The sequence below is a fragment of the Thermobia domestica genome, chromosome 2 (assembly GCF_964235325.1).
Source record: "Thermobia domestica chromosome 2, izTheDome1.hap1.1, whole genome shotgun sequence".
NCBI classification, from domain to species: Eukaryota; Metazoa; Arthropoda; class Insecta; order Zygentoma; family Lepismatidae; genus Thermobia; species Thermobia domestica.
Window position 1 is genome coordinate 105,510,947 of NC_137455.1, and position 14,542 is coordinate 105,525,488.

The 14,542-nt window shown below is 35.5% G+C and overlaps 1 protein-coding gene across 2 annotated transcripts in view; it reads right to left on the minus strand.

The window, feature by feature from the left end:
• The window catches only part of LOC145674435 (venom dipeptidyl peptidase 4-like), a 306,212-nt gene that overhangs the window by 209,308 nt on the left and 82,362 nt on the right, over nucleotides 1–14,542 (minus strand). The window contains exon 1 of one of the 2 annotated variants that reach the window (XM_081744501.1): nucleotides 8,281–8,843. The exons of the other annotated variant lie outside the window; for it this stretch is intronic. Within the exon in view, the coding sequence (XP_081600627.1) occupies nucleotides 8,281–8,346 (66 nt within the window). The 5' untranslated portion in view covers nucleotides 8,347–8,843. Of the gene's footprint in view, nucleotides 1–8,280; nucleotides 8,844–14,542 lie in introns of those variants that run through there. 2 annotated transcript variants of the gene reach the window in all.

Here is a 14,542-nt window from a genome sequence, read left to right on the forward strand (position 1 = left end):
ATTCTATTAGTCCACGCTTCAGAGCACTGGCACTTTGAATCTGCATACAACATTTAATGTTTACCGTCATTAAGCAGGTCGTGATCGATTAATATTAAATTGCATCCATACTTTCCTTGCCAAATTATTAAAAAAAAAAAAAAAAAAGCTAAATAAATGTTTACCCTGACGGTTAGAGCCGACCCGTGGGTGGGTGCCTTGGGAGAAAGAGTTAAGATAGCATTTCAGGAAAAATAAAGAAATTACTATTTCTAGTTCATTCTTGGGATTCAGAATATTTAGAATTGAATCACCATTTTGTGAGACATATTTATCACTGTGAACTATTCATGTTACGAAGTGCTAGAGGAATGCGGCAGTTAACGTTCTTATTTCATTAACAGAAGATCTCAGGTTTGAATCTTGCATTCTACCATCTTCATCACGATTTCCCAGGATTTTCCTCAGCTCTGCCAGGCAAACACTGAGGCGGTTTCCTCTATACACACTGACATCGGACGTTTCCACAAACCCTTCTTATTTTACATTACTATTCTTTCTTGTGTAGAATAGTTTTAGTAACAATAAATTATATAAGAAATATATTAACATTTATCATAAATGTACCATACGCAGATTTTTCTGCAAAAGTGCTCACAGCAAACCATTGTAAGCAGATTTAAATTTCGTTAACTGTTTGAGCGAATCTTATTTCTTGTTGAGTATAAAGAGAGAGAGAGAGAGAAAGAATTTGTTTTAGTCCATCCCCTTGTGTTTCAGGGTCGGGGGTACTACATTTCAGGCTCATGGTCGGAGATAACTCATTCTGTGAGAAGGGGAACCTCAACTCAATCTTCGATCGTATTCGCATCCTCTGTGCGTTCAAACGATAGTTTGCTCTGAGCAAACCAAATCGCTTAACATTCTCTCTTTCTTTTTTTCTTTTTGTAGTAAAGCCAATAACGTGCAGAGAATTCAATTCGCCTATTTGAACTTTTTTTTTTTTTTTTTTTTTTTTGTCTCTAAAGTACGTTGAAAGGGGTCATAATGAAATCGTTGGAACATATCAAAAGAAAATATTTTGTTTGTTTCACTCCAGCTTAAAGCCAATTTTTTAAGCGCCGAAGATATATCAAGCGGAATATGCGATTTTAACATTAAATCCAAACTTAGTGTACCTGTACTACGAATAGCTTTCTATGATATATTGAAAGCAAACAATTGAAATACTTAGTAATTTGTTGGTTACTTCTACTATTGTAGGAAGATACGTATTGCTTTCGATTTATCTGTCACGAAAACAACTTGAGTTACTGAAAATTTGGGTATGGTAAAGATTATCTTACTTGGTGCGGGAGACTCGTATTTGATTTCTGGCAAAAATCTTCTGTGATTCGAGTAACACATTGTCTATATATATCGCATAACCTTCGTATTGAAAAGGTTCATTAACCCTCTGTCTCTGCTCATATTTGAAATATGAATATTAGGGTTATATTAAACAAATACTACACCTTTAATATTGATAAATACCAATGTAAAACAAAAAGTGAGACAGTGAAATCAATAATCAATATTTAAGTAGAAGTGGATAAAATTGTCCTCGACGTCTTTATATTTGTATTTGTTTGGATATTTCGGAAAAAATTAGAATAAAGGTAGTTAAAAGCAAAAGGAAATCAACTAAAGGTACGAAGGCCAGAAATGAAAAAAATGAAATCCTTAAGTTTTACGTCCCACAGTTATGCCGACTAGGTAAAGGAGACGGTGATGTTAAGAAATGAAGGAAAATGGTGGAATAAAGACAGTTTGGGAAGAAATGGAAGAACCCCGAGAAAACCCACGCATATGGTGTTTGTCCACCGCAAGTTCATTTGGCGAGAGCTGGGATCAAACCAAGGACCCCATGCACTAGAGGTGAACACTACCACTGAGCCACCACCACGTCCCTAAGGCCAGAAATGGTAAGACATACGTTAAAAAGAAAAGAAACATTGAACATTTTCGGAATTTAACTTTTTTTAACGAGCAATGTGCATAGTTTCTGTGTGTGTAATCCTGAATTTGATTCACGGTGAAGATTCTTCTCTCAGATTATTGGTTCTAATCTACTTTAAACAGTAATTCGTCTCAAATATATTCCAAGAGCTACAGATGTTAAACTCAAAATTAAACCAATCCAACAAAATATACAAAGTAAATTAATTTTGGACATGAGTGATATGTGAATCTACGCGAAATGCAGTGAAATGAGTATTTGGCTATTAGTTGATTGGAGATTATCTTGCTGTTTCAGCACCGAAGCTGTGTAAAATAAGATCTGGTATTATTTAAAGTCAAATCCGAGTCAATAGTCGAGTTTGTATCTGAGACAAGTATCCATATACCAGAAATCGAATTAGTGAGCAAGCACAAACAAAAATAAATAAATAAGTTGTGCGTCAGCCGTTTGGCCACGAAAAATGATATAGTTTTATATGAAACATAAAATCAGCTTTATTTTAAAAATCATAGTTTAAAAGAAAATGATATGAGACAAACAGTTTGATATTTACATTTTATTGATCACATAACAATTTATGGAGTGCTTTTTATCCAACTAGTTGATCCACATAGACACAATAAAATGCGCTTTCTTGATCATATCCATATCAATGTGAACATATAAATTTTTTTCCTCCTTAAAATCTTTCCGTTAATCAGTGAATATATATATATATATATATATATATATATACCAGGTGTGTTAGTTGAATTTTGCCGGTTTTACTGTTAGATGTCTCTAGCAATATGTATACATTTCTATGATGCGGCATGTACGTCATTTGTTTCTGTAAACATTAACCTTCAAAAATACACAAGTCACATTCGGCCAACATAATAGCTTCAGAGTTGTTTACCTCAGTGAATATGGCGAGTTTCGTTCCAAGTAAATCGCATTTGCGGCATGCACTGCTGTTCTTATTTCATCAAAAGAAAAAAGCAGCTGAAGCTCATCGGTTGCTGGTAGAAACCTTCGGTGAACATGCTCCAGTGATTAGAACATGCGAGACATGGTTTCGTCAATTTAAAAGTGGAGATTTCGATTTGACAGACAAGGAACATCCCGGTGCAGCGAAAAAGTTCAAAGACGAGGAATTGCAGCCGTTATTAGATGAAGACCCAACCCAATCGCAAGCAACATTAGCACAAACACTAAATGTGACTCGAGGAGCAATTTCCCAACGTTTAAAAGCCATGGGAAAGATCCAGAAGTATGGAAAATGGGTGCCACACCAACTGACGGATAGACAAATGGAAAAGCGGCGTGTGTGAAGTCCTGCTTCAACGGTTCGAAAGGAAATCATTTTTGCATCGAATTGTCACGGGGGACGAAAAATGGATTTATTTTGAGAACCCGAAGCAAAAAAAAAAAAAAAAAAAATATGGCTTGCACCTGGTGAAGCCGGCCCATCGACGGCAAGGCCAAATCGCTTTGGCCGTAAGACAATGCTCTGTGTTTGGTGGGACCAGTGTGGTGTGGTGTACTACGAGTTATTAAGACCTGGTGACACAGTGAATACGGATCGCTACAGACAACAAATTATTAATTTGAATCATGCGTTGATCGAAAAGCAGCCGGAATGGGCCCGAAGACATGGCAAGGTTATCATGCAACATGACAAAGCGCCGTCTCATACCGCTAAACTGGTGCAGGACACATTAAAAACACTTAATTGGGAAATATTACAGCACCCGCCGTACTCTCCAAACCTCGCCCCGTCGGACTATCACCTTTTCGCCTCGATGGGACACTCATTTGGAGAGCAGCGCTTCGCTAATTTTGATAACGTCGAAAATTGGCTCGTCGAATGGTTTGGCTCCAAAGAGAAAAAGTTTTTTGGGGGATGGTATCCATGATTTGCCTAAAAGATGGGCAAAGTGTGTAGAATCCAATGGTCATTACTTTGAATAAAGAAATTGTGAGATTCCCTGAATATTAAGTGTTTTCTTTCTCGAAAAAACCGGCAAATTTCAACTAACACACCTGGTATATATATATATATATATATATATATATATATATATAAAGTGGGTAAAAATGTAGTGAGAAGTTTTAAATATTGGTTCTCCTGTTAAAACTTTCACGCATTCCTTTTCCTAGATTTTGGCTTCTATTCTATAATCCGCAAAGAGATAACAATAAAAATAATCTAGTAAAGATAATAATAACTAGCGGTCTTGCTTTGCAATCAAGAACTTCGAATACGGTGGTCGACTTTCTGACGGTTTTCCAAAGAGTTTCCCGAGTTGTATAGGATGTCCTGGGATAGTACCTTTAAATGCAGGCTTTGGCCGATTTATCTTAAAACTTCTTTCCCATTGTCTCTTCATCGTTCTTCCAGCGTAAATTAATCTTTCAAACTGCATCAGGAAGTTTCTCTCTTAAGAACCTGACATACTAACACTAAATACAAAATTTACTTTTTTTTTTCTTTTGCTTGTTTTTCAAAAGTGAAACGAGATAATGAAATGACTGAAAATTCTTCAGGTTCATATTTTCAGTTGTATAACATTAGCTATGATTGTAGTACGTTGCATTTCATTATCCTCTTTCACTTATGAAAAACAAGCAAAAAAAGATGGTAAATTTTGTATTATTTTTTGTATATCAGGCTCTTAAATAAGATTATTATTATTATTATTATTATTATTATTATTATTATTATTATTATTATTATTATTATTATTAAGAAGAAGAAGAAGGGAAAATAAACAGTTATTGAAAATATATCAGAATCTTCTTTAGTAAACAGTATCGAAAGTTCCCCTCCCTCGAATTTCTATACAACCAAAAAATAAATAAATAAATAGATAAATAAATAACAAAATTAATATATAGCCCTAGAGAATACAGTTAACAAATGGATGTCAAGTTTCGAAAGAAGTTACAGTTTGAAATCAGAGACTCGTATCTGTTTTATAATTCGAATAATTAACATTTTATGAGTTAAATTTATTGAAATACTTAACACTAAACAATATAATAGTCTATTCAATTTTACTATAAAAATAAAAATATGTTGCTCAAAATCGTTAAAGACCCGAAAGATATTGTTGTCATGCTGTCCGATGTTTATTTTGGAAAAATATGATGGCTACAGATATTCTATGTATTCTTAGGTGTGCTTATAACGAAGAAATAATGTCCGTATTGTTGTTGTAACAAATAAACACAATAGTAAATTACGAAAATAGTCTAATAAGTTCTAGATTGTTTCCTAGCAAGTTTTTGGCTTTCTTTATCTTCACATGCCTAAAACGTTTTCGATACAAGTCGGTTTATAGAAAATCCGAAAAATAAACAAAAACACATTTCAATTGTCTCCGAAACCGGTTCGGTTCTAAACAACTTAACGAATAAGCAAAAAGTTTATAGATAAGAGATAGAATAATGATACAAAACTGAACCGTTTTAAAACAGAAACCGGTTTGACAGAAAAAGAAAACCGAACCTTTTTTTCTTTTAAAAAAATGTTTTATGAAAGTTTTCGAAAACCGAAATTTTTTTTTTTTTGGTACCCACTACTAATTTGTACCATAGTGAATTCTCAATCCTGGGAGTATGTCCCTTGATCGTGCGTGATCAAACGTCAGAATTCTTTCGATTTAACGTCTCACGTTTATGCTCTTTCGGCTAAGGGAGACGGATACGTAAAGGCAAGTGAATGACATTGGAAGAATTTGTGGAATGAAAATGTGTTAAGAAACGGGAGCCGGGAATCGAACCAGGGACCCCATGCACTACAGATAAGCCCTCTACTACTGAGCCACCGTACCCCCGTAAAAAGAAAAACTGAGAATTAACAGCGATGTGTTCATCACACAATATTCAACTAAAGCTATTTGGGTGGATTAAGATGTTTACTGTAAAAGAACCACGAGCTTCTAAACAGAGGCGAAAGTATCTTCCCCCCCCCCCCTTTGTGTTTACTTTTTATTTGCATATTTGAAACGCTTTCGCAAAAGTATATAAGTTGAGGGAGGGGAAAACATCTTATCTCGGTTCTTAAGTCCTTGAAATTTAAATTAACGTAAGTCAACTAATTAAACTCTGCGACAGACCAGTCTTAGAAATGCCAAGGTCTACTAGTCCGCGTGTAGTTGATTACTTTGGAGGTGATATCAAGTAAACACCACTCTCCCTCAGCATTAATTCTGGTGTCCATAATACGCTACTCATTTCAGACAATACCTCCTCAATTTGTCCTCATAGAGTGAACGCTATTATGCTAAAAGCCTCGGCTTGATTCCCTGTAGCAATAAATATAGTTCACTTGCTTGGTTTGGGGGTTTAGCGTCCCTTTGAGTACTGACAAGTAAAGGGTCCAAATGGATGAATCAAGTTCCGGGATGAGACTTAGTTATCTTGATAGAGGATGTGAAAATATGTACATGTGCAAAATTATAGCGGCTGAGCGCCATAAGAAACGGAAGGGGAGGGGGTCAAAGTTGGTGGGAGAAGGGCTATGCTATGTTATTAAATACATCAAATAAACTGTTGAATCGTGAAAATAGTAAAAGATAGATAACGCAAACGGTGGTAGTTTCACAAATTGCGAAAATAAGAATGGGCAGAGTAGATCACGAACCTCCGCCGCCATCTTGAAATCCGCCATTTTGAAATCTGTTTTATTTTTTGAAATGGAATTTTTTGATAATAATAATGTAATAATATACAAGTTGGATTTCAAATTTCACTGTTAGTTTTCTTGGTTTGTAGATATGTTCAACTTATATGTATATTCGTGATAATCCAGACTTTCAACATACGCGTATCAGTCTCCCAGATGTTCATAAATAACTATAAAGATGATCCTTAATCTTCCAAATAAGTGCATATAACGATCATTAAAGTTCATAATTGACTTTTTGAGAACATGCTGGCCCTAATTGATATATCACATGACTACCTTTCCCTTTCAAAAAATATCAGATTTCAAAATGGCGGATTTCAAGATGGCGGCGGAGGTTCGTGATCTACTCTGCCCATTCTTCTTTTGCTAATATGTGAAACTACCGCCATTTGCGATATCTATCTTTCACTATTTTCACGATTCAACAGTTTATTTGATGTACTCAATAACATAGCATAGCCCTTCTTCCACCAACTTTGACCCCCCTCCCGCTCCGTTTCTTATGGCGCTCAACCGCTATAACTTTGCACACATACATATTTTCACATCCTCTATCAAGATAACTAAGTCTCATCCCGCAACTCGTTTCATCCATTTGGACCCTTTACTTGTGAGGCTACATGATAAACCTACAGCTTAACATGAGACCCGAACCAGATGAGATCGCACTGGGAATCTAACCCGGTTCTCCCTCACTGAAGACACATACGCTAAAGTTAATGATGATATCAGATTTCCTCCTGTGTTATTTGAATAGCCAAGATTGGAAGTAGTACTGCGAAAATGATGTTAACCTAATTTGAGCACTTGTGGATAAATACAACGGGCTGTATCTCATAGCTGCGGAGAGGGAAATTTCCCCAAGCCATGTCCTGAAATCACCACTGGTCACTGGGAGCTCTAATTCCCTCTAACGTTAAGTTGTAGTTTCTCATTCCATATGGACCCCGTACTTAAGTTTAACATCCCATGTATATGTCCGTCCAATGTATAATTTAGCGTCGTCTTTACGCTAAAGGAGACAGATGATGAATGAAAGTGAATGATTGTAAAATTAAATAGGCTATTTGGGCTCTTCACAGGAATCGAATCCAGAATTTCGAGCACCAAAGGCCACTAAACCAATGGGTAGAGTTACTTTAACTCAAAATTGACCAATCAATAATTTTCAGATTTTCAACCTGATCACCTGTTCGAACACCGACCAGACACTATTATCTTGCTTATTTTCAGACAACTCATGGAATCCGGTAATAACTTAAATCAACTACTATGTATTTCTTCATTATACAATTCATTTCTGTAGAATAATAACGGAACACTATCAAATGAATTGTCAGGACATCAATGATAAAATACGGAAGATTTTAAAACAATATTGTTTACGTTCAAATAAATCTATTTCATGTTTTAACGCAATTTGTAATTTAACAATGAGCTTCTAGCACCTCATTTATCGGTGAGTCGTTGTAATTTTACTCAAAATATTTAAAGTATATTAAATTATCTTAATTTGGAAATATTTCAATGACTTTTGTAAAAATACATATATTAATTGAGAATAAATTTTACTAATAATCAGTTTGATGATTGTTAAAATGATTAGTGAATTCTTATTGTTTACCTGATTGCTGTACCCCATCTCCAAACCTGTAGCCGTAGAGCCTGTTGTTGACTCTTGAGAAGTCATCTTTTACGGCAGAAGTTCAAGCGCGGTCACTTTTTTTGCGATAAAATTAAGAGAAAAATATCATGGAAATTTGTACACAATAACTGAAACTCCCACAGAAAATGCGATGAAAGCACAATCAGTGGTTGTCACTGTTTAGTTTCTTCTTCAACACCTCCATTCACTGTCGCTTCACAATTTCAAATGCAGGTCTTTCTCCTCCGTTGAAATCACCGTGGCAACTATAACTAACTAACCTCCGGCACCGTTCTCGTAACATGTATCTAAACATTGGCGCGCGCACAGTGCCACCTGGCAGCGGAATTCCAAACTATTTATCCACCTGTAACAATGCAAAAGCATAAGCACGGGTAAAGCGGAGATTGAAATTGGGAAACACACGGAAAGAGTTGAAGTGCGTTAAGTTGATTTCTAACTCTGCCGTCAGAGACGGACAACGAGCTTAACTCCATCCTGTAGTGCTTGAACCGGGAGAACCCCTTCGGGGCTTCCACTTCCTCACGCTACTCCGGCCTTTCAATGCTACACAGGGAAATGAGTGAACTGCGGAGCCGTTCGATGATGGTTCATGCATCTTGCTCTACCTACTATATATATGTAGCAAGGTTGCCACATTTTATTACTATTTATTTATTTATCTATCTATCAACAAGCTTCCAAATACATCATAGTTGGCAAACTTAGAATGAACAATAACAACGCCAATGTCCCTTCGTGGCTGACTGGCTAACGCGCGTGCTTTCTTTGCATGTGCCCAGGGTTCGATTTCTGGTGGTATACCTGCCTCGAATACAAACCTAGATAGTGTTTCTGATCGGACTTTAAATATGTAGATCCGTCTGCTATAGCTTTCCTACAGAAAAGGAGCTTAAACTGATATCAACCAAATCGACAACAACAACGGAAGAGGAAATGCAAGGGCCTAGATTTTTTTTAAAGATACTACTATAGCATTAGCCGGGAAAGAACTATAGAACTACGAAAAAAAAAAAACTTCAAACACCTCAATCAGTCTGGCCGGCTACATGATTCTATCCCGAGTCTTCTTGATTGCGAAGCAAGTGCTCTAACCACAAGCCCATGCTTCGTTGATATTATTATTATTATTATTATTATTATTATTATTATTATTATTATTATTATTATTATTATTATTATTATTATTAATAATAATAATAATAATAATAATAATAATAATAATAATAATAATATAACCGGTACCTTAAATTCTGGTATATTATAGCTCTCAGGTTAATATACTGCAAACCACGAGTTGAAAATAATGCATATTACCCGATTTATATATTTACTAACATAATACCAGGTGTACAATATCTGGTCTCGCCTCCATTTTCGTGTACATTGTGTTGGAACGTTTGCGGTACAATGACAAAACTAGCTTTTTCTAGGTCATTTGCGATACTGTTCAAAACTCTTTTACGCAGAAGACAATGCGGTACACAGCATGCAATGCGCCAAAAGCCTGGATGTGCCTTCCATACACAAACACAATAATTTACACAAATATTAGAGCACATTGACAATATTAATAAATTGGACAGTAGCGGATTTTTTTCTTTAAAAAATCCCGCTATATTCTTATATTTTATGATTATTGTACTGTATTCATTATTAGCTATATATAATTAACTATAAATACAGTATAATAATATTATTAACTATATATTAATATTATTAGCTATATATAAAGTAACATAATTAGCTGTATATAGAGTTCATACATTGCCTTTTAGTTTGATCGAGATCCCTCGGGGCTGTGTGGATACCGTACGTTTTTTGGGCGCGATTGGGAGACCAGACTTCGATTCCTGATGGAAACTCATGAAATTCGGAACCTCGTTAAGCTGTATATCCACGTGCCATATAGCCTTGCTACTGAAAGGGACTGTAAATTAAAATCAGATCAAAGAATTTGATAACTTTCACTGATTATCTCCAATGTACTGATTGAACTCTACTGTAAAACATGATAAAAATTCAACTCCTTCGAGACTATATGGTTATCGTACACACCTACTGCACAGGAAATTCAGGTTCGACTCCCAGTGGGAGCTCATATGGTTCGGATTCCACGTCAAGCTGTAGGCCCACGTCCCATATAGCCTCGGTGCTGAACGGGACACTAAACTCCAAATCAACCAACGATTTAGTAAATTACATATTCATTGAAAGTTATTTTATACTTGATAACACCTGGAGTTTGTGTAACTGTTGAGACTGTCTACGTCTCCTTTAACTGAACGACCGCAAATGTTTTCTCAGCTTGAGAATAAGGAGATATTTAGAAAACAAACGCAAATGACCCAGTGCCGCAAATGTCGTTGATACCGCAAGTGTCGTATTTCGTGTGGAAGTTTCTCTGAGTCAGTGATTATACTTGATACATAAAATAAAAACTCAAGGTGAATAAAAAGTGATCTAATTACTAATAGATGGCACCACATATCCCCTATCTGTATATTTATTTTTTATGAGGTACCAACACTCACAATAATTAAGTCAAAGAGAAAGATGAAACTTCGCCCAACGGGAAATTGAATTAGTAATTAGACAATGATCTGTGCATTTTATTTCTATTTTTACGTTCCTTAATGAAAAGATTTAATTATTGGAAGCATGTTGCTAATTTCTAAAACAAAGTGCTCTCAACCACGAATGAAGCTTTTTTTAAAAATATAAATAAAACTGCATGGACCATCATCCTTTGATTGATTTTAAGTTGTCCTTGGGCTAAATTTCAGCATCCGTTTCTTGAATTTAATTGAATTATGAATATTATTATTCTGTAAAAAAAAAAAAAGAAAAAGAAAAAGAAATAGAAAAGAAAAGAAAAAAAGGAAGGAAAGAAAAGAAAAAAGATGTGTGAAAGATTCAGAACAGGTGCTGCCATCTATTGGAGATTGTATTTCTTTGAAGTGGTCTTAATATAATAAATAATGGATCTTATTTTAATGCAGAAAATGTATCAGGATGTTACCTTTCATAAACGTTAATACGGTTGATTTAAGATTATTCGTGGAATTGCACATCGGGGCAACCGTGAATAATCCGCAAATTAGCAGATAAAGGACGAAAATGCTTTTGAATTACTTTTATTTACAGTATGATTATAACTTAATAAACAGTAGTTTTAGATAGCTACGAGGTCCTTCGTGGCTAAGTGGTTAGCGTACACGCCTTTGGCGTGGGAGACCCGGATTCGATTCCCGGCGGGAGCTCATATAGTTCGCATTCCATGTTAATTAGTATGTCCCGTCTCATATAGCCTCGCTGCTGAAAGGGACGTTAAACTCAAAATCAACTCAACTCAACTCAACTTAGGTAGCTACTTATCGAGTTTGTTAGTTTACTTTCGACAGAAAAGCAAAATCGATCAACTGTTTCTGTTTATTGGTGTGTTGAAACACACCTTCTTTACTTCTGATTGAGAGTTCTTTTAATAATATTTTGTCAAAAAAAAAAAGAAAAGAAAAGAAAGAGAAAGAAAAGAAAAGAAAGGATTATCGTGGATGATTGAGAGTTTACTGCATTACTTCAGAATTTCTTGCCTATGACACGCTGGATAGTTGGCAGAGCGCTCAAATTTCAGGCACAGAATAACCGGATTGGTTATCAGTTTGGGAAGACCGAACCCGGTAGATTCTCTTCGTGCGTGTCCCCCTAATTAGGGAGTAGCTTAGTTTTATGCGAACAGACTAACAGAAACAAATTTTATTCACTCGCTACAATAGATAATATGTAAATTTTTATACTAAAACCTCTGTAAAAAAAAAAAAAATGTTTTTACTGGGTTAGGTACAGCAGCGTCATTTCAGGATTTGCTTGGAGGAGTAGGGCAAGATTCTCCAACAATATAAGTAATTTCCCGTTTTTCATTATTACGCTACATTACTATATTATTATCTTAATTTCAGGAGGGCATTGTGTTCCTGTCCACCCCAAATCAAATCTCTTGTTAAGAATATTATTTTATTTTCATTTCGTTGTAAGGAATATACTAAATTAGATGTTATATTTATCTGACTTCTAAAAGAAAACTAAAATATGCTGACAGAAAATTTATGCTGAGAGATAGCCTTTAAGATAAGCCGTAACGTTGATCACTCACTTTCCTTTTTAGCACAAGAAACTTTCACTCCCTTATCGCACATCTAAAAGCTCATACCATATCTTCTTTCCTGTGTGCGATTTTTTTTTCTTTAACAAGTGAATACTTTTCAATCACTCATATAATCGAACTGCACCAGCAATTAGAGATTATTGGGATAGGTTACGTTTCGTGGTTACTCCAGAACCAACCATTGGAAGAATGTTATCCCTCTCCAAGATTGTCTTCACCCCATTAAAAGGGAGGGATGAACTTGCGAAGACAATGTCGTGATAAGGGAAAATATAATAAAATTGATTTCTAAACCTTGATTACTTGCTGTTTTGTATATGTTTTATGGTTAATCTCTATTCATTCAAGGAAAGCAAGTACATAATAAAATTCCTTCTAAATTTTGATTACATTCCACATTGTGTGTTTTAGGATCAATCTCTACGTGTTGGATTTTTTTAAAATGAAATCATAAAATTCTCTCTAAATTTTGATTACTTTCATATTATGTATTTTATAATCGATCTCTAAATTCTGAAATTTATTTAAGTGGAAATAAATAATAAAATTGTTTCCTAGATTTTGGTTATTTTCTATATTGTACTTAAGTAATTTATGAAAGATCTCCAAACATTGATTTAAAATAATAATAAACAAATTCTACAGTGTTATTAGCGTAATGACAAAGAAACTGTCCAAAGATTAGGTGTGTACGTATATACGACGTATGTTCAAAAAATATTGAACCTTTGGTTGGCAAAAATACATTGATTGATTTCGAAATCCAAAACACAAATCCCTTTTAAAATAGTCTTTTTAGTAAGGCACACACTTCTCCTAGTGCTTCCCCATTGTTTTAAACACTTCTGGAACGCAGTTTCTGGAATAGTGACCAACTCTGACGTTGCATTCCGCATGATGTCTTCTATTAACTCAAACCGAGTCCCTTTTAGCGGTATTTTTAGCTTGGGTAAAAACCAAAAGTCACATGGAGCCATGTCGGGTGAGTAGGGATCCTGAATACACACAGGAATGTTGTATTTGGCGATGAAAATCTGAATCAAATTTCGCGGACATTCTCCTTATGCCCAAATTCTCGTTCAAACTTGAATGTACCGATTCGATTGAATGGTATCCGCTTAGGTATCGCGAAGCTTTTGACAAAATTTTGAGCAATATCGCTGCTCAAGTTTTCTGTCATTTTGTATTTTTTAAAAAAAAAACTGAAATCCGACGACAGTTCACTACACATCTTCACCGGTTGGCCTACTGAAAGCGACTGACGCTCTCTGTGGGCGGGAAAACATGCACGACTGCGCATGAGTGTCCCCTCTACATCTACACTGAAGAAAGTATCCTGCGCTTCATTGGTTTACGCGGGAAAAAAATGAGGTTCCATACTTTTTGAACACACCTCGTATGCATCGATATAATACTTCAAGCTAAAGAAAATGACATGCATAAGGATAAATTCTGTTGAGTAGTTTTCGAGAAAAATGAAATTTTTTTGTCGTTAAAAAGTATGTCGTTCTTGCCAATGATGTTCCGCTAAAAACAAATTTTTATTTGTTTGTTTAAAGCAGTAAAGAATACACTGATAACTAGCGAATTGCATCTTTGTTGTTTGTATTCTCTTAACTGTGACACACACATATTTCTAACAGTGACTCACATAGCCCTAACGGTGACTCACATACTCCTAACAGTAACACACATACTCCTAACGGTGACTCAGTACTCCTAAGAGTGACTCACATACTCCTAACAGTGACTCACATACTCCTAATAGTGACACACATACTCCTAACAGTGACACAAATATTACTTGTGATAAAAATTGTGTTCTAAATGAAATGAAATGAAATCTTTAAGTTTAACGTTATGCCGGTTAGTCTAAAGGGGACGGTGATAATGAGAAATGAGTGAAATGGTGGAATGAAGAAAGTGGGAGGAAACGGGAGAACCCCGAGAAAACCCACGCACACGGTGTTTGTCCACCACAAAGTTCACTTGACGGGGGCTGGGATCGAACCCGGGACCCCAAGCACCAGAGGTGAACGCTCTACCACTGAGCCA